Source organism: Henckelia pumila, chromosome 3, assembly GCF_033568475.1.
Source record: "Henckelia pumila isolate YLH828 chromosome 3, ASM3356847v2, whole genome shotgun sequence".
In the NCBI taxonomy this organism is placed as follows: Eukaryota; Viridiplantae; Streptophyta; class Magnoliopsida; order Lamiales; family Gesneriaceae; genus Henckelia; species Henckelia pumila.
In genome coordinates this window covers 46,589,108-46,609,460 of record NC_133122.1, presented here as the reverse complement: position 1 = coordinate 46,609,460, position 20,353 = coordinate 46,589,108, and the positions used below count along the sequence as shown (strand labels likewise).

Here is a 20,353-nt window from a genome sequence, read left to right as displayed (position 1 = left end):
GAAGCTAATTGGATACTGATGGAATGTTGAAATTATTATAAATATAGCAGAGGACTAACTAATTAGGAGGTAGGTTACTTTCTTGTCCGTGGCGTATTACATGTAAACATTGTATTTATACATATGACATATCCATTCACAGTTAACACATTGTCCCGTTCACGCACTTGTAATTTGTAAAGTTAAATTTCACTATGACGTATTTTGTTGGTTATTGCATATGTAATTTATAAGAAGGTTCTATCTTTGTAAACACAAAGTTAAAAGAAGTACATTTATATATATTTCATCTCTTTTAAATATAAAGATCGTATTTTCGTTTTCATTCGTCTCAAATAGATAGTTCACATCATTAAATATATTAACGAAATAATCATACAACACAGAGTTTGGTGAGAACATCTTTGTAGGATCATTTCGCATTTGACTCGGATTTTATACCAATTGGAGCTAAATATTAATGAAATGAACAAGTAATCCACTCTCAATACTCAATAGACAATGAAGTTTCTCGCACTCTTCCAAAACAAACTTACTTTCTACTTTCCAACAAAATCACATTGGCAAAATTCCAAATGAATATAGCTTTTGACCACGATTAATTAAATTTTATAATCCTTTAATCACTGCGAGTCTTACGCTGACTAATCTAATTCGAAAATAAGAAATGAAATTAATGTGTCCTTTCCTTTTTATTGTGAAAAAAATCTTTGCTCTTGCACTCCAGATTTTGCTAAAAATCCACCAACAAAAGGGAAAAGGTAATTACCGTGGACAGTAAAATATGGAGCGTCCGCCGTAAAAAAAAGGTGAAAACAATGTTGTGGAATTACCAGATTGTCCTTGTGGGTTTGAAGAATTTACAGATTAAACCCCGGAAAGCCACCTAAATAGTTCACTGATTTCTTCTCCGGCACGGTTCGCTTCCAGATCATCCGCCGCGATTACCGTCTCGCTGCGACGGCTGCTGCCGGAGAAGAATCTTCCGGAGCTCCTGAAAGACATCGCACGAGAGGAAATCGAAACCGAAGCAAGTCTATCGACGTACTCCCTCAGCCAGTTCCTTCCACCGCCGGCGACCTCCCCGGCCAAAGCGTCCCCTGGTGGCTCCGTCGCCTGGTTTCCGGCATGAGCTTCGTTTTCGACCGATGTGCAGTCAGAAATACCTCTACGATGAGTAGTGGACCCCATGGAGATCGCGAATCCGTCTTCTACGATATACTCGAAGGAACCTAACGAATACGAACGCTGCGCTCCGTCGCCGCTTTCCGCAGCTCCGCGCCGGCGGCTGATGCTCCCGATCTCAATCCTGAAACTGTCTCCGTTTCCGTTTCCGTTCCCACTCCTGAAGCTGTCAATGCCGCGATTTTCGGAGGCGGCGATTTTATCAAGCACGTCAGCATCGGAGGGGAGCACGGTGGACCTGCAGAGTGGGCACGTTTGATTGGAGACGATCCACGTGTCAATACAGTCGGCATGGAACGCGTGGCAGCACAGCGGCAGCAACCGCAGCTGATCATGCGGCTCAAACTTTGACAAACAGACGGCGCAATCGCCTCCGGTGAGCGCACTCCCAGTGACCGAGCGGAAGGTGAACAGCGGCATGGAATCGAGCAAACCGTTCGCGTCCACGTGGCATTGCCGGCCGGGAATCGGTCCAGATTCATCGAGCCGAAGAACGACGTCGTCCGGGGCGGCAAATGTTCGGGAAGAGCGGTGGAAGCGCTTGGAGAACAGGCGGAGGAGGACGTAAATGGAAGCGGACACGATTATGGCGGAGGCGATGATTATAATAACTATCACCATTGACGATGAAGAGGAGTAGGATGAAGATGGAGACGCGTCCCTGTTCGATACTTGTTGCTGCTGATCCGGTATTTGTGTGATAACAGCCTCCGGAGTCGCTGAGCCATCGTAGACGACGGCGATCGAAGGCGGCGGCGGCGGCGTCGAAGAAGAAGAAAATGGAGAGTTCATGGTGGAAGAAAAGGGGATTTGGAGAGAAAAAGAGGTGGGTTTGGGAGTTTAGACCATTTTCTAGAGAGAAGGAGAAAAGGGGGGTTTGAGGAATTTATTGCAGTGGAGGATTTGGGTTCGACGGTGGAGTTAAGGAAGGAAGGGGACTTGTGTTCAATGAAGCTCGGGCTCTCACGTGACCGGCACGTGTTTATTGCTCTTACATTGTCAAAATACGCTTGTTTTCTGTCTTTATCTTTTCCATTTTCGGATGTAAATATTATCATGCTATAAGTCGATTTTTAAAATTTTATAAAAGAGTAATATATATTGTGTAGGGATTGTTTAAAGTTTCTCTTAAAAATTTACTTTAGATTTTATTGTAATTGTTATATATGTATTATTTAATGTATGTGTTTTTTTTTTTTTGAAAGATTTAATGTATGTGTTTCATCTTGAATGTGTGATATTTTAGTAATTAATGTCTTTTTTCTTGAAAATTTGACTTATTTGGTTGAAAATGGATATTTAAAAAAAGAAAGAATATAATAAGCGACTGCATATTCGAAATTGAATTGTGTACATGCAAAATATAACACATATCATACGTTTACTTACGCTGGTAATTGATCGATATATTTCCCTTTTTTCATTGTAATTTTATTATAAGATTCGAAACATATCATTTGATCAGATCCACTGTGATACAAATGTAACATAAATTTAATTTGCTATTTTTATTTTTTTTATTAAAAGAAGGGAATCACTTCGGGGGTGTATGAGTGGAAGAATTGAATAAAATCATGAAATTTAGGAAACTACCATATAATAATATTATGAACAAGTGAGTGGATAGAGCATAGAGTTGTGCGTGACAGAGCAGTATGCTGCGGAAAAGGGTATAATATTTACTTGTTTAGATTAAAAAGGAAAATAATTGGGTTTTCTTCTTTTTCAAAAGATTTTGCCATTTGTTGCCATGAAATTGCAATTTTTGGACACTGTTTTCGCTATTGGTTTCGAGTTCGTTTTCCTCATTTTGGGTTTGTTGCTGCATAAAACTAATCTGCCCCTTCTTTTTATGTATCTTCAATGCATATGCCCCTCCAAAGTCCAAACAATAGAGATTGCATTTACCTTTTCGATTGTCCTAAATAAATGGTTTAATTTCTATCTTTCATAACATTTTTTTATTAATATATATCTACGAGTGAAGTATTGCAAAACGATAATCGTTGAATTAAATAAATATAGAATGAAAAGTTTGTGTAAGGAGTAAATACATGAGTACATATAATGATAATCATCATGTAAATATTGTAATAATTTAAATTCGACGATTGTCTCTGTTGTATCGTTAATATTCCTAACATTATATTTATGTCCTCCCTTCAGAAAATTTCTCACGAAGTCACCACAGTAAAATTACCTCAAGTCAATTATGCTTACTTTTAGATTTTGAAGTTATAAGCCACCAAAAGATAAAGACATGTTTTTTTTATATGAGTAATAGGTATAATAACTATCAAATCTCTTATATGGTTCGTTTTGGTGTGAGATAGGTTCTTCCACGCTCTCCGTCACTCAGTCATTGATGGGATTTTAGTTTTTTAATTATTAACCACCCATGTTTTCAACCATATAACACCCTGAAATTGTAGCTTTGGGTATTACAAAAATATTAAGCTCGCATTGGAGTAGGTGAAATGGAATATAATTTGTATCATTATCATCAAAATAAGATGTCACAAGTGATTGATTTTAGTCTGTTATTTTAAATAATGGTTGCTTTCGAAAATAAATTGTTTTTTTTTTCAAAAGACAAGGAACTTTGAATTCATGAACTCGAGTAGTATTTATAAATTTACCAAGAAGACGTTTTAGTCTTTTAGGTGCTTCCTGGAAATTTAGCAAGATTTTCATATCTGGCCAAACTTTGGGATAATATGTCTATTATAATAAGATTATTGCGAGTCATATCAGTATTCATTTTGGTAATTTTCTTTCATAAACAATTAAATATCTTGACTAATACTACTACTTTCAGTAGGAGCAAGTGCAACAGTCGATTTGATATCGTTTTATTAATTTTTTGTTTGATTTTTTCGTTTTTGTTTTTTTTAAGCATAGTAAAACATTTTATTTCGGTTGGTTTTTTCATATGACACTCTGATTTATATCGTTCGAGTTATTGATTGAGATACAAAATAATTTCTATGTTTCACGATTGGAAGATACTAATCAAGCGCTCGTAAAATTTCGAGACTCGTTTGAATTCATCTGTAAGAATATGTTTCTTTCTTAGATATAGATAAATTTATGTAATGATAATTTTCAATGATTTTTTTTTTCAACTTTTATTACTGATCTCAAAATTATTTTGGAAAATAGCATCTCGAATTTATCCTTTACCCTGACCATTCTCCCCCCTTGATAAATAAAATACAAACGATCGAATACATATTTGGTTATCCTAAAAAATATATAATAATAAGAAACCACATGTTTAAATTTATATCATACGTGCACCATCTCTACCTAGCTAGTTTAAGCAACATAATTATTTATTTAGAATTTTTTTGGGGTCCTTTTTTACATTGAACGTATATTGAAGATTTACGTAAATACATATTGCTATTTGCTTGTGAAAAGAGAATTATAGTATTAAACAAATAGTATAGATATATACTACAAGAGAAACGTTGATTAAAGATCCGCAATCCATAGCTGATTGATCTCTATTACAAATAGTAGAGATATTATATATACTATTTTAAAATTTAACACAAATCGTTGAGAAATACTCATCGTCAATGTATATATACATCTAGACTTTATATTTGGTGTGAATAAACAAAATTATGTTTCGAATGAATTAAAAATTAATTCATGAGTTGGTCTCCTGTGAGACGAGCTCATGGATCTAAATTCGTAAGACAGGTCGATCCGACATATATCTACAATGAAAAAGAACATGTTGAACATAAAAATAATATTTTTTTCATGGGTCATGATAACATAAAATAATTTAATCATTTAAGTTTTGATTTCCCTTCAATTAAGGAATTCTCGTATATTCTTTAATTAATTTTTTTCTTATCTAGAATATGCAAGATTGTATAAATGACTCTATGTATCGTGTAAATCTTTAATGCAAATACAATATTTACATTCACGGGTCGGACTCGGGTTCAATATGAGATATGTTTAATGAAATCGACTGTGAGACTGTTTCATTGGAGTTTTGTGTTAATAAAATAGGATAAATGAATTAGCATTAATATGGCCTATGTAATGGTAAAACGTCAATTTTAATTCTATATCTAGTCTTATATTTTTTTGTTGAGTCTATTAATAGTGCTGCAGCTATGTTTTGAAGATCAATATAAGTTCTTTTCACAAAAATAATATAATTAAGTGACTAATATCATAGTTTAATTTTCATAATTACATTGACACGCCTTGAGATATTTTTTATAAGAAAACATAGTTACAAGATTATAGTTACTAGGACTTTCAAAAAAAAAAAAGATTATAGTTACTAGGTTTAAAAAAAAAAAAGATTATAATTACTAAAAATGTCACAGCCCATCACATACATAACTAAAATTGACATTTTTCCAGTAATTCAATGTAGTCGTACGTACTGAAGTTATAGGTTAACCCAAACTCTCATTAATGGCGGAACCCAAAGTGGCACAGCATCTTGTTTACATTATACGTACACTGCTGCTACCAAATAAATGCTCATAATAATTATTATTATTAATAATAATAATAATAATTTAAGCACACGTTATTTGCTTTAAGTCACAATTGAATAATTGAAGTCGCATTAAATTAGAATAGCGGCATTGCAACAACAACTAACACTGGGCCATACTTAACACCCACAGCTTAGGTTTCTAATTCTAGGCTTCTAGAGCATATTATATATTTAAAATATGGAATTTATAAGTGTTTTTATTTAATGTGGTATAAAGTGAATAGGTCGAAGGCGACATCCCGTACTAGAATTTTATTTTATGATGGTACCGATAAACATATAACTACGTGATGAATTATGTTAAATTATTGAAGGATAAATTAATTACATTACTATACTTTGAACATTACCATTAACGAAGAAAATAATAGAGTTGTCAGCTCCAAGATATCTGAGTTGATAAAGTAGATGAATAGGAGACCAAATAATCATGAATTCGATTTTTCTTCCGTTTGAATGTTTTACGGTGTTAATGAAGAATGTATTTGTAGAAAGTAATATTAATTAGGACGGTCCAATTTATTCACTGAAAAAAAGGTCCAATATGTTCATTAAAAAAGTTCAATTTATTCAATGAAATGTAGTCTGATAATTACATTTGATAATAAAGAAAAACAGAATAGTGAGAGCAGGCCTGGGAGATTGGCCCACGTGATGATTGACCTAGTCTTAGCCCTGGGCCTGGGCCTGGTTTATATATATCTTTAAATGAGTAAACAATAGAAGTTTTCATTAAAAAAAAAAACAATAGAAATTGAATTGACGTAATTACATGAGTGAAATTAATTTTCTTTTATAAACCATCAATTTGTTCTAAAACCGGTACACGAAATATTAGAAAAATGCTTCAACTGGCATATATATATACTTAATTAAATTAAATTAAAATAAAATAAAAGTAACATATAATTACGGAAATTATTTAGTACTCTTGAAATAATTGGTGTATTCGAAGATACGGGATGCATATTTACAAGAGTGTGTTCAGAAATGTCCGCAGTGCATAGGCGAGTTGGTAAGATCTGAGGTAATGTGAGAAGAATTTTTCAGCATTGTGGGTTCAATCCTCGTGTGGAGCATATTTTGTGTCGAAATATTGTGGGGTATGCTCTGGGAGTTGGCCATGTTGCTCTCTCTCTCAAGTCCATACCACTCGTGCAAATCCATCAATTTAACCCCCGAATGAACCAATGGACCTCTGACTAATGTGAGATAGAGTACCTTTCGGGGTCAACCCTTAAAAAAAAAAAAAAAGTGTGTTCAGAAATAAAATACATCAACGACGAAATATACTTTACTAGCAACTGTAATCATAATGCTAATCGTTTTCAATTTCAAATTAGTGATTTGGTGCCAAGAGTCGATTTGTAAATTATTTCGAAATATAATGATTAATATTAAGTACATTATATATTTTTTTGGACAACAAAGTAGATTATATTTCTAAATATTTCAAAGTAGTAAATAGTAATATATGTTTCTATTTTTATTTAAAATGATTGTCCAGGAAAAAAAAAATTTGATGGTCAAAAAGATAAATTAAATAAAAAATATTAATTACTGATTGCAATGCCATAGAGCTCTCTCTTCCCCAATCAAATCTTCACCATTTCCCCATTCCGACTTGCGAACCGAGAGCTAAATTCACGAAATCATCCATGCTCCGCCGCGCCTCAGCCTGCTTACTCTCCCACGGCCGGCGGCTCTCCACGGAGGCTTCGTCGGACGAGCTGTTTATGGCGGCCTGGAGGCGAATAATGCCCAACGTGGACCCACCCAAGACTCCATTGTCCTTCATGCACCCTCGCCCGACTGACCCTTCTCCCGACGCCATCCCCTCGAAGCTCACTGTCAACTTGGTTTCTCCCTACTCTTCTCTCTTCAGCAATAGACAGGTTTGTTTTTTCCCCAATTGAAACTATTACTATTATCGTGCATTCTTCTCTTTTTTCATATGTATTTGTAAATTTTCCACGCCGCGATTGTGATACGGCCTTGATTTGGTTCTGAAACGTTGTTTATTCGCCATTATGATTGGAAATGGTTTTACTGTTAGGAGAGACCCTATTCTTTCTTCTTGGTCTCTGTATTGTGTGCTGTGCTGTTTTCGATCATTGCTTAATAAATTTGCAACTTTCTCGCTTTAGTTGTTTTGGGAATACTTTTATCCTTTGTATGTATTTTTTAATCGTTTATGTCTTATTCTTCTTCATTGTTGCTGATACAACTACAATTCTTTCACACAAGAGGAGTCCAAGGCCAACGAGAGTGGCACAAAGTTAGCAGATTATGTACTTGAACACAATTGATGAAAATAAAGTAGATATACATTTAAATACGTGTAAGCTAATAGGGGTTGGACCCATAAACTTGTAAGATGTCATTTTACAAAAGAAATAAAAATTAAACATTCTCCTCTCTTCTCTGGAATCTTCTCTCTTCTCTTGGGAGGTTGGCTTCCTCGAAATAGCTCAGTTCTATCAAGGGGCTCTCGTTGAGTTTCGATCATGGCAGAGGGAACACGACAAGCAAAAATTGATGAAATTCTCACCAAATTAGCGACAATGCAGGATAATCAAGAGTCTAGCATCGATGTGCTTACCAATTCGATGAAGGATCTATCGATGGGGCTACAAACCTGGATGCAAAGGTGGATCAATATATTCGACGCCATCCTCATATGGGGACGGCGGCGTCTCTTACATCGCCGGAGCCAACCCATCCACCACACACCGGATTTATGCCATTTTCCGACGGTTACTCACCACTGTGATCTATGAGACTTGATGTTCCTCGTTTCTCTGGTTCCAATCCGTCGGCATGGATTTCTCGAATTCAGAGGTATTTCGACTTCTATAACACTTCTGATTCACAGCGGTTGGTCATTGCCTCTTTTCATTTGGATGGGGATGCACTTGATTGGTACGATTGGATGCATCAGAATCAGTTATTGGATACGTGGTCGGAGTTTTTAATCGCGGTGGAGAAACGTTTCGGACCTTCTGAATTTGAGGATTCTTTTGGAAAATTGTGCAAGTAGGTACAAACAGGCTCGCTAGCCGACTATCAGCACCTGTTTGAGCAATTATCTAACAAGAGTTTGGGGGTTCCGGAACATGTGTTGATTAGTTGTTTTGTTTCGGGGTTACGTTCTGACTTACGCAGGGAGGTGCAAGTGTATAAACCACATACTTTGGTTCAGGCCATGGGGTTAGCACGTCTGTTTGAAGACAAGATCAGGGAGACTAAGTTTCAGTGGCGGGGGGCGGCAAACTTTCCAAACAAGAACGATTTCTACCTACTTCTAAGACCTCGCCTCTTCCACCATTGTTGCCTACTCCTTCTGTACCTGTGGCCACAGGGGGACGACGAACTACCACCCCCTTATTCATTAAGATGCTTTCGCAGGCTGAGATGGCTGCCCGACGAGACAAGGGTCTCTGATATAATTGTGGCGAAAAATACTCATTTGGCCATCGTTGTCAAGGCAAATTGTTTTGTTTTATCACTGATGATGATCCGGAGGATTCACTTCTGGTCGAGGAGGAAGATCCACCAGATAACACCACTATTATACCTGAGATTAGTCTCCATGCAATGGCCGGACAAATGTCCCCTCGGACATTGCGTTTTAGAGGCCACATTGGAGGCTTGGAAGTGCAGACTTTGGTGGATGGTGGCAGCACACACAATTTTATACAAGAACGAGTCGCACGTTTTTTGGAACTGCCCATACTTGCTTCTCCCAACTTCAAGGTTTTGGTGGGTAATGGTGAAACGCTTACTTGTGACGGACAGTGTCAGGGAGTTCAAATTCAGTTGGGGGTCGGAAATTTTTTCTATTGATTTCTATGTTCTCCAGTTACAAGGGGCAGATGTGGTCCTCGGTTTCCAATGGTTGGAATTGTTGGGCCGCATTACAGTGGATTATAAGGAATTGTATATGGAGTTTCTGCGGGATAACAGGGTGGTTCGGTTAAAGGGGGAACCATTGTTACAATGGCAACAAGTTCAGTTTACTCAATTCCGGAGGTTGTCCAATACAGAGGCCATTTCTAGCTGTTTTCAATTGTTCTCTTTCGTTCCAGAGGACACTACCCAGGTGGAGGTATTTCCTATGTCTCCAGAGCTTTCTCACTTACTTGACTTGTTCAAAGATGTATTTGAAGAACCGGAAGCACTTCCTCCGTTCCGTGCCATTGATCATCATATACATCTTCTTCCAAATTCTAACCCAGTCAATGTCAAACCATATCGTTATCCTCACTCCCAAAAATCCGAAATTGAGAAATTGGTTTCCGACATGTTGTTAGACGGTGTCATTCGCCCCAGTCAAAGTCCTTTTTCATCTCCAGTACTTTTAGTAAAAAAAAAAGATGGTACATGGCGTTTTTGTGTTGACTATAGAGCCTTGAACCAAGTTACTATTAAGGATCGTTTTCCTATTCCCAACATCGATGAACTCTTTGATGAACTTCATGGAGCATCCATTTTTTCCAAAATCGATTTACGATCGGGTTTTCACCAAATTCGGGTCCATCCAAGAGATATACACAAGACCGCTTTCCGTACCCATGAGGGACATTATGAGTTTACTGTAATGCCTTTTGGCCTTACTAATGCTCCCTCTACATTTCAAGCTTCGATGAATTCTGTTTGCCAGCCCTTTCTTCGTAAGTTTGTCATTGTTTTTTTTGATGATATTCTAGTCTTTAGCAAGTCTATGGTTGACCACCTTACTCACTTACAAATGGTGTTGTCTTGTCTCCGAAAACACTCATTCTTTGCCAAGCGTTCCAAGTGTTCTTTTGCCCAAACTTCAATTCATTACTTGGGTCACATTGTCTCAGTCAAGGGAGTTGAACCTGATCCGGACAAAATCTTCGCCATTCAGCAGTGGCCTACCCCAACTACTGTCAAAACTCTTCGTGGGTTTTTGGGTTTAACAGGGTTCTACAGGAGGTTTGTCAAGGGTTATTCTCATATGGCTTCTCCTCTCACTGATCTTCTAAAAAAAGATCACTTCTCTTGGTCTTCTACGGCTCAAAATTCTTTTGATACCCTCAAATTAGCTTTAGCCAACACTCCTATTCTTGCCTTACCAGATTTTCAGCACCTTTCCAGCTTCAAACTGATGCTTCAGGAAGCGGAATTGGGGCTGTCCTTCTTCAACATGGCCATCCTGTTGCTTACTTTAGTAAAAAGCTTTCTCCTCGAATGTCACGAGCCTCTACTTATGTTCGGGAGTTGTTTGCAGTCACACAAGCAATTTCCAAGTGGAGGCAATATCTCATTGGTCATCACTTTACTATTCTCACCAATCACCAAAGTCTTCGTGACATTCTTCACCAAGCTGTCCACACACCAGAGCAGCAAAAATATCTTATCAAACTTTTGGGTTTTGACTTTGATATCCAATATACTCCGGGTAAAACGAACATTGTTGCGGACGCTTTATCTCGTGAGTTTGGTGACACTGAACCTATAAATTCTTCCTTATTAGCAATCACTGCTCCTGTTTTCCAGCTCCTCTCTGAACTTCGTTCCGAAGTTTCCACTGACCCATTTTATACATCATTCCTCCAGAAAACTTCTCGTTCTAATCCACTTTCTACTCCTTATCACAGTAGCGATGGGCTGGTTTATAGACACCATCGTCTTTGCCTTAACCCCACCTCACCCCTTAAACCAAAAGTGCTTTTCGAATTCCATAATACTCCTTTGTCAGGTCATGCAGGTGTTAAGAAAACTCTGTCCAGACTAGGGGGTGCTTTTTACTGGGAGAACATGGATAAGGATGTTCGAGATTATGTTGCCAATTGTCACATTTGTCAACAGGTTAAGTATAATCCTTCTAAACCACAGGGCTTATTGCAACCATTACCTATTCCTTGTAATATTTGGGAGAATGTTTCAATGGATTTCATTACTGGATTGCCTTGTTCTAATGGATTTTCAGTCGTTTTTGTGGTTGTGGATCGCTTGTCTAAATATGCTCACTTCGGTGCTTTGCGTGAGGGCTTTACAGCTTTACAGGTGGTTTCGCTGTTCTTGGACATTGTTGTTAAGCATCATTCTTTTCCTAAGACCATTGTGTCGGATAGAGATCCGGTGTTTTTAAGTCGTTTCTGGCAGGAGTTGTTTCGGCATAGTGGCACTTCTTTACAAATGTCTAGTGCCTATCATCCTCAATCCAATGGTCAGACGGAAATTTTGAATCGATGCCTGGAACAATATTTGCGTAGTTTTGTCTCGGAGCAGCCTCATAAATGGGTGAAATATTTGGTTTGGGCTGAGCTTTGCTATAATACGGGTTATCATTCGGCAATTCGTGACTCCTTTTGAAGTAGTTTTTGGCCGGCCTCCACCCTCAATTCTTTCTTATGTTGAAGGGTCTTCAGGAATTGAGGCTGTAGACCAGTCGTTGGTGGATCGTGATGGGGTGTTATGCTCTGTTCGTGCTAACTTACAGCAGGCACAAGCCCGAATGAAGGCGACCGCAGACAGCCATCGTAAAGAAATTTGCTTTGAGGTGGGTCAATGGTGTTATATTCGTTTACGACCTTATCGGCAGGTTTCGGTATCAGGGCACAAGTTTACTAAGCTTAGTAAACGCTTCTATGGCCCTTTTCAAATTTCGAAGAAGATTGGTTCGGTTGCTTACAAGCTTGCTTTGCCGGAACAATGTAAAATCCATGATGTTTTTCATGTTTCTGTTCTTAAGCTCTGTCCAAATCCAGAACAAGGACCGATGTTGTCTCTTCCTCCTATGGTTGAGAACAATCAACCCGTGGTGACACCATTGGCTGTGGTCGGATCGCGCTTACTCAAGCGAGGTTCTGTTGATGTGATACAGTTGTTGGTTCAGTGGGAGGGTTTACCTTTGGAAGAATCTTCATGGGAGGATATGGGAGTTTTGTCAAACTCTATCCTACTTTTAACCTTGAGGACAAGGTGCTTCTTCGACAGGAGGGTAATGATACAACTACAATTCTTCCACGCAAGAGGAGTCCAAGGCCAACGAGAGTGCCAACAAAGTTAGCAGATTATGTACTTGAACACAATTGATGAAAATAAAGTAGATATACATTTAAATACGTGTAAGCTGAGTCGGTAGGAATACATGAGAGTTGACTATGAGTTGAGAAGTATAAATAGGGGTTGGACCCATAAACTTGTAAGATGTCATTTTACAAAAGAAATAAAAATTAAACATTCTCCTCTCTTCTCTGGAATCTTCTCTCTTCTCTTGGGAGGTTGGCTTCCTCGAAATAGCTCAGTTCTATCAGTTGCACTATCCGTTAGTATTGGCAACAGTTGTGTAGACTGCTGCGGAAATATCAGCAAATTTCTTCAGAAGTTTAGATTATTTGTTTGATCTGCCACTGGTCACACGTGTATTTCTTTCCGCATGTTTTGTTTGTATTTGGATTTCTTACGGCTTTGTGGCCAATGTTTGATGCAATGCCACAGAGAGATGGCCAACTAAAGTTCAGATTAAGGCCTAAATGAGCAGTGTTGCAAGCTTCCAACTGGCTGGAATTTGATATAATTCGAGTTTGGGTTTACATACCCCAGATTGACATCATTCTAATATATTTTAAGTTGGAGTGGAGTCAAATTATTATATTTGATAGCTCGTGAGCTGCTCACAAAATTTGACATGCTTATTTATCTTCCCCAAAAAAAAAAAAAGTAAATTAAATATGATCAGGAGCTCAAATATTTTCTTGATATAGTTTGATGGTTTACTCAGACCAAAGAAATATTTTCTTGAATTCAACCTTTAATTTATTGTACAGATGTCTCAAACGTAGTATGTTTTCAAACCTCGAGCTAAGATTCGAATAGGAAATAAAATTTTGAGTTTGAGCTCTAGCTCTACTATGACAATAGTTGTGATTTTGTTTTTTAGAAAAATAGACCGAGGTTAAAAAAAATGACCTCCTCAAGTGTATTTCATTGAGGAGGTCATTTTCTTAAAAAAAAAGTTGACTGAGGTTAAAAAAAATACCCCTGATTTTTTTCATTTTTCGCCTTCAGTCCAATCAGGCCTTTCGTTGGTAGAAAATTCTTACCTTGAACTAGTATGACACTCTTCTCTAACCTTGTGGTATGTGTTAAGTTGTTAACGCACATTACTTTTGAATAGCATATCCCGATAGATATGGGCATAGCTCCCCTCATTATTCAGAAAGTAATACAGGGGCAATGGATTGGGCAAATAATATTTGGTTTGGTCCATCTAGAAGTTCTTTCTTAATGTGATGCTGATAAACCCCGCTAATGTGAACTCCAAGAATGTATAATTGTGTCGGTTTAATTAGTGTTCAATGTTTTTGCATAATATATAGAACAGAGTGAGACGAGATTCCATTTTTCACCAGTTCTCTCTTTCGTTTTTGTTCAGAAATGAATTGTCAAGGAATTAAGTACGTGACCTCCATGGGAGCCCTCCAAACCTGAAGACCATGATGGGACATGTGGGGATTTATGAGATGATTCTGTGAATTTAAATTAATATGCGATTTTGAAGGCCTTAAAACATTAAGTTCACTCTTGTTTATTAATCCTACTTTATGGCAACCCAATCATACAAAACAAGTTATTCACGCTGATATTAATTCAGTACTGATCGTTTGTCAGCCTATGGTTTTTTCACAAACACCGTGATCACTGCTGTATTATGATACATTTTCTCTTGCCACGGTGAAGCAAATAAGCTGAAAATACTCAGACACTCTTTTACAAGTGATTTTTTTTCTAATCAAGTGTGGAATGCAATGAGAGGGAGTGATATGGGGAAACTTAATGAATTCAGGGGGGTCAGACTCAAAACATTTTAGAAAGTTTACATTTTGCCACAATGAATCAAATAAGCTGAAAATATTATAAGCTCTTTTTACAAGTGATTTGTTGCTTTTTTGATTAAGTGTGGATCCAGGAATTCGAGATGTTACAAGAGCGAGTGATATGGGCAACTTAATGAATTTGAGGGGTTCAAAACTTGCAATTTAGAAAGCTTACATACAGAATTTCAAAATATTTCATCTTAAAGGTGGATGATCTGACTCCTCTCCTTGTGCCCTACTAGATGAAAGTTTGAGGGCTAATTGCATTCACACCCCCTGTGAAAAGTCTAAAAGGCATAAAACCCCCTGTGTAAAATTAATAGCATGTTAGACCCTATGTTTTAAAAAAATTAGCATAAAAACCCCTATGAGAGGGTATAAAGGTGCCCGAGTTTGTATAACATAGGGGTGAAATGTGCTACATTTTAAAAAACTGAGGGATGCATTAGCCTATTAATATTTCTTAGGGGGTTTTATGCCTTTTAGACTTTTCACAGGGGGTGTGAATGCAATTAGCCCGAAAGTTTGACCTCCATTGGATGAGGATTTGATATATAGCCTTCCTTTGCTTAATCTTTGTTTTTGTTAGATGTTTGAATGTTAATTTGGAGAACAAAAAAAAGTTACTGTTAGATGTTTGAATGTTAATTTGGAGAACAAAAAAAAGTTACAAGGGGATCATAAAGTAAAAAATGTTTGGCCAAGGTTATGTATAATTTTGCATGATAGGAATCTGAGGCAGCCATTAGTTTCATATGTGATATGAGTAATGAACAGGGTTGAGGTTTACTTATGTTGCTGTGAAAGGTTTATGTCTGCATTAGTCATATTTTTTCTTCTCACGAATTTGTGAGTTTTATGTTTACCGCCTGACATTTTCTATGCTTCTATCATTTTAGGTGGACATGGTCACTGTACCTGCCTCGTCAGGGCAGATGGGAATCCTCCCAGGACACGTATCGTCAATATCCGAACTAAAACCGGGCTTACTCTCCGTGCACGAGGAACAAGAAGTGACTAAGTACTTCATCAGCAGCGGATTTGCCTTTGTTCATTCAAGTTCTATCACTGATATAATTGCAATTGAGGCTGTGCCAATAGAGCAGATAGACCCTTCTTGTGTCCAAAAGAGACTTGAAGAATTTAATAAGAAACTCAACTCAGCTTCAACCGATATGGAAACCGTTGAAGCCCGAGTTGGGATTGATGTGCTAACAGCTTTACATTCTGCTCTCTCCGAATAGCAAATAGATCTTAATGTTTCAAGAATTGATTACCAGTCAAATTAATCTCACAAACAGGGAAGTAGGCTGGATATGGATGAAAGTTAAGTTGTCGTTGAACAGATTATGTCATAGCTCATAGATATTGCTTCTCCGCAATTCCGGCAGGCAATATTGAGAGAGAACTTGGTATCTACCCACTTCTACAAGTTTATTTCTTCCGAGGTATGCTTCTTTTAGTTCTATATGGATAATCCTTAACTCTCAGTCGTCCTCGAACCGATGATTTTAATGAATTCCCTCCATAGCTCTAAGGGACTTCTTAGGTTTTGGTATCGTAGCTTTGATTTATTTTTCTTCTCAATGGTTCTACTGATCTGCATACGGCAGTTTTTTGTTGAAAAAAACTTGACTCTATTGGAAGTGCACTTATTGGGAGCATTTACTGCATCGGTTTCACCCTTTGTAATAGATGTTTGGTGTAGCAGTAAGGAATTTATTCCAGAAACCCACACTAGTCGTTCGGTAATTGTAAATGAGGAATTTATGTAGTAGTAATATTTATTAAATATAAGTCACGAGGCTTGTCAAGTCAAGATCTTTTTTTTTACACAAAAAGAAAGTGCATTGAATGAATTTGTTTCTTGCGAAACAAACACGGCATATTAAAGAATGAATTAGGGTGCAGACTCACTGTACCAAATAACTCCACTTCATCTCGTCCCTTGTTCCATGGACAACCTACATAACACGACACCTCGTCTGTGCTATAGGAGTAGTCTTTGTTTTGTTATTTCACGATATCTTCGTGCGAACATTTTGAAATAAAACTCTCGTCGTAGCTTAGATTAACTCTACTTTCGTCCACACAAGTTTTTTTTTTCTTTCGAAAAACTTGGGTGGATGGATTTTTATTGATTGGTTTTCTTCATAAATGAATAAAACAAATCTAAGGGTAAATATAAATGTGGTGATTCGGATTATCTTAACAATAGATTTAATATTTCATGATTTGTTATATTAACAATATATAAGTCATTTGATGTATGATTCAGGTATTATTCTTAACGTAGAATCTTATTAACCCGGCCTATCGAGGCCATAAGATGGTACTTGGATTGGCCATTGAATGGTATCAAACCTAATTGGCTTTATGAGTTAACGCGTCACATCATTATTTGGAGAGATCGAAAGAGGCTTTGGCTGGTTAATTTCTACGAACTGTTTTCGAATAAATTAGTAATAATTATTCAGAGCTTCGCTGGTGCCATCTGGTGTCCTTATTTATATTTGAGTCCACTCGTTTTTTTGTTTTTTTTTCACGTAGTAGAGTGTGTGTGTTTTGGAATATTACGAGCTGCCCGTGGGCAACGGGCAGTGGAGACAATGGCTTTGAAATCTGCGCTAGTTTTGTCCACGGGTAGGTCCCTCTCTTGCATGATTCTGTTGCTTTTATGATTAGCAGTAGGCCCCCAAATAATTTTTTTTATATGTGCAAATTGCAAGTAGGGGTATTTCGATTTTTTCATGAATATAAATAATATATATTGAGATAGTTAATAATTTTTAGAAAATAAATAAATAAAGTGAAAAATCATTCTGGAATTCATATTTCTTGAAAATTCTTCGAGATCTAATTTGATGGATGACGTCGCACGAGTAACTCATTTAATTTTTAGAGAGAAATAACAAAATTGAGTTATATTTATTTTTACATAATAGATGATGTATATTATGTAAAGGCATTGAGTTAATTGGTCATTGAATAATAATAATATTAGTTTGGAAAAAAGGACAAAAAATATGTGGGGGGACTACAATGCAATAATGTGTTTAGATGTATGACGATTGATCATGATGTCGAGTTTTCTTTACTTTTTTCTTCTTTTTCTCTTTTTTTGAACTTCTCAAATCTCACCATGTTTTGCAAATCTAGTTGGTCATTGAACTCTCACAAAATTAGTGTTTTACCCAAAGGTATTTTTAGCTATATTTCTTATATTATTATAATCTACGCGTGCCCACAAAGTTAAAGTTTGCTTCTTATAACCAAAGTTTTTAAACAACTTACAATAACATATTAGCATGATTTAAGAAAAAAAATTATATATCCTAAGAACTTCATTAACTGGTTGACCACTTAAAATAATGACATATTTACCTGAAAAGGGATGTTTATTGATAAAAAGGAATGCCAAGGGTATTCACTATTCACAACTCTTTTTTAATTTTTTCCCATAATTTACATCTCCTTAACGTCCATTGTTTTTTATATATTGCATTCCAAGGAACCTGATCCTTTAGTTCTAATTTACCATTGTATGTTGCATTTGAGAGGAACGTTGTATATAAAACTAAAGCAAAATCAAATAAATAACATAAAGTTATGCTAAACCATGTTCGAAATTCTTTCATCAAAATCTAATTTTTTATATCGAGATTTAGATGATATCGAATTTGAGATATGTCTTACATGATGTCATTGAGCGAGGAGATACATGGCAAAATAAATTGTGTAACACTCTTGTGAGACGGTCTCACAAATGACACGGGTCAATCTTATCTATATTTATAATAATAAGTAATACTTTTGACATAAAATATAATACTTTTTAATGGATAACCCATATAAGAGACCCGTCTCAAAAAAATGACTCTTGAGACCGTTTCATATGAGTTTTTTCCAAATAAATTATATATATATATATATATATATATTTATGTTTGCATGTATATATATGATTAAAAAATTAGTTTCAAACTTAAAACTTCAAAACTTAATTTTAACTTTTGGTAAATTATATCTTAAATGATAAAAACACTTGGAGTAAGGGAGCCTAAACTATGTCCCGTGACACTAAGGGAGTGTTTGCAATCACTAAAAAAAGTGATTGTTAGCTTTTGGCTTAAAAAATCATTTTTGTTGTTTTTTAAACTTAGATTATGTGTTAACTTATGCTTAACTTAATTGAAATCCAAAAGCTAGTCATGTAGTGATTATGATTATCCAAAAGTGATTCTAATAAGAAGGTCATTGCTAAAATCACTCTAATAATTTATTTATCAAACACTACCCAAATTTGATTTTTAGATTTTTCACATTTGTTTTCAAACACTACCAACTTTTGATTTTTCTTAAATTTTTTATAATTTATAAATTAATCATTCTTAAAAAATCTTAATATATTGCAAACACTTCTTAATTTTGAATCTTAAATTAATTATATTTAATATAAAATAGTGAATCCTAGGTTGGGTACAAAAATATGAAACCTTGGTCGGCCGTTTACCTTTACCAATAGATTCCATCCCTTGAATCTTGGAAATCTGCCCGTGGTTTCTCATCAGATATTAATTTCCTGTGGTCTGCACTAGTCACTGCGAACTCCTCATGTTCCAATATTTTAATTCTATTTTTTCATTCATGAAATGTTTTTAAATTATAACCAAACGATAAATTGATAAGTATCTTAATAGATAAATATTATTATTATTTTTTATCTCGTCTCAAATTACAAACCAGTCGATCTATCTCACGGATATTCATAAATTGTCTCACAAATAAATAAAACTTGTATTTTTCATTTCACATATTCGATTTATTGGATTATTAAATATATATATTCCCACGCCTTTATTTTTTCCCTATAAAAGAGCCATTTGCCAGTCTCTCAAAACTTCCTCCCACAATCACTATTTCCTCTCCCTTCGGTTTCATCGGAGCACTCCGCCGCCGCCGCCGCGAGATGAGGCCAGGGGGTTCATATTACCCTAGATTTGAACAAGACACCCATCGCCCACCCCATTTTCTTGATTCTTGCTTCCTTTGCCGCAAACCACTCAGCCAAAAATCTGACATCTACATGTATAGGTCAGTTTTGCGACTCATGATAGATAATCTCAGTTTTTTCTCGATTCTTCCACCATTAAAGGGTATTTTTCTTTTTCTTTGAATTGATTGAAATATACGGTTTTCTGCAGAGGGAACGCTCCGTTTTGCACCCAAGAATGCAGGCAGGAACAGATCGCAACTGACGAAGCCAATGAAAAAAGATTGAAGAAGAGGGCATCGAATACCGTGAGACAGAACACCGAATCTGAAAAGGAATTCGACTCCAACAAATCTGTACAGTCAAACACTGTGGCGGTTTCCTGAATCCGTAGAAATTGTAAGCAAGTTTACATAGCAAAATAGAAGGATAAAAACCTGAAAGGGATGCCGATCGGTTTCAAGAGATCCGAGGGCTCTGATTCATAGAAGTGATTTAAGGGTTCTTGAGATTTGAGATCTGCCGTCTGATCTTTAGGGAAAATGGTTGAAACCCATAAAAAAGTTTTGATCTTTTTTGGTTTTTTTTTTTACCCCAAGTTTTTCTTGAACTCTCTTTTTGTAATTAGTAGCAGCTCAGCTAATAGTTTCAATTCTCTGATTCCACTAATATCTCTGTTTGTTTCTCTCTCGTCGTATTCTGATAAATATAATTTTACATAAAATAATCTTTGAGGTTTAAAGCAAATTTGCACTTTAAAAAAATAAGAAAAATTTATTTTAAATC

General features: G+C 36.2%; 2 protein-coding genes across 3 annotated transcripts; one reads left to right on the top strand and one right to left on the bottom strand.

Moving 5' to 3' along the window:
- Positions 1-630: 630 nt before the first annotated feature.
- LOC140892594 (E3 ubiquitin-protein ligase ATL4-like) lies at positions 631-2,133 on the bottom strand. The gene has a single exon (XM_073301534.1). The coding sequence runs from the start codon at positions 1,975-1,977 to the stop codon at positions 868-870; it is 1,110 nt and encodes a 369-aa protein (XP_073157635.1). The 5' UTR covers positions 1,978-2,133; the 3' UTR covers positions 631-867.
- Positions 2,134-7,305: 5,172 nt separating this feature from the next.
- Positions 7,306-16,388, top strand: LOC140891224 (ATP synthase subunit delta', mitochondrial-like). Of its 2 annotated transcripts, none has more exons than XM_073299605.1 (2): positions 7,306-7,617; positions 15,474-16,388. In XM_073299605.1, the coding sequence occupies exons 1-2, from the start codon at positions 7,381-7,383 to the stop codon at positions 15,816-15,818; spliced, it is 582 nt and encodes a 193-aa protein (XP_073155706.1). In that variant the 5' UTR covers positions 7,306-7,380; the 3' UTR covers positions 15,819-16,388. The 2 variants fall into 2 exon arrangements, with proteins under 2 accessions (XP_073155706.1, XP_073155705.1); XM_073299604.1 differs by lacking the exon at positions 15,474-16,388 and adding an exon at positions 8,293-12,882 and having other exon boundaries at positions 7,499-7,617.
- Positions 16,389-20,353: the final 3,965 nt, after the last annotated feature.

Coding starts and splice junctions, on each gene's coding strand:
- LOC140892594 (XM_073301534.1), bottom strand. CDS start 1,977: ATGAACTCTCCATTTTCTTCTTCTTCGACGCCGCCGCCGCCGCCTTCG.
- LOC140891224 (XM_073299604.1), top strand. CDS start 8,928: ATGGGGTTAGCACGTCTGTTTGAAGACAAGATCAGGGAGACTAAGTTT.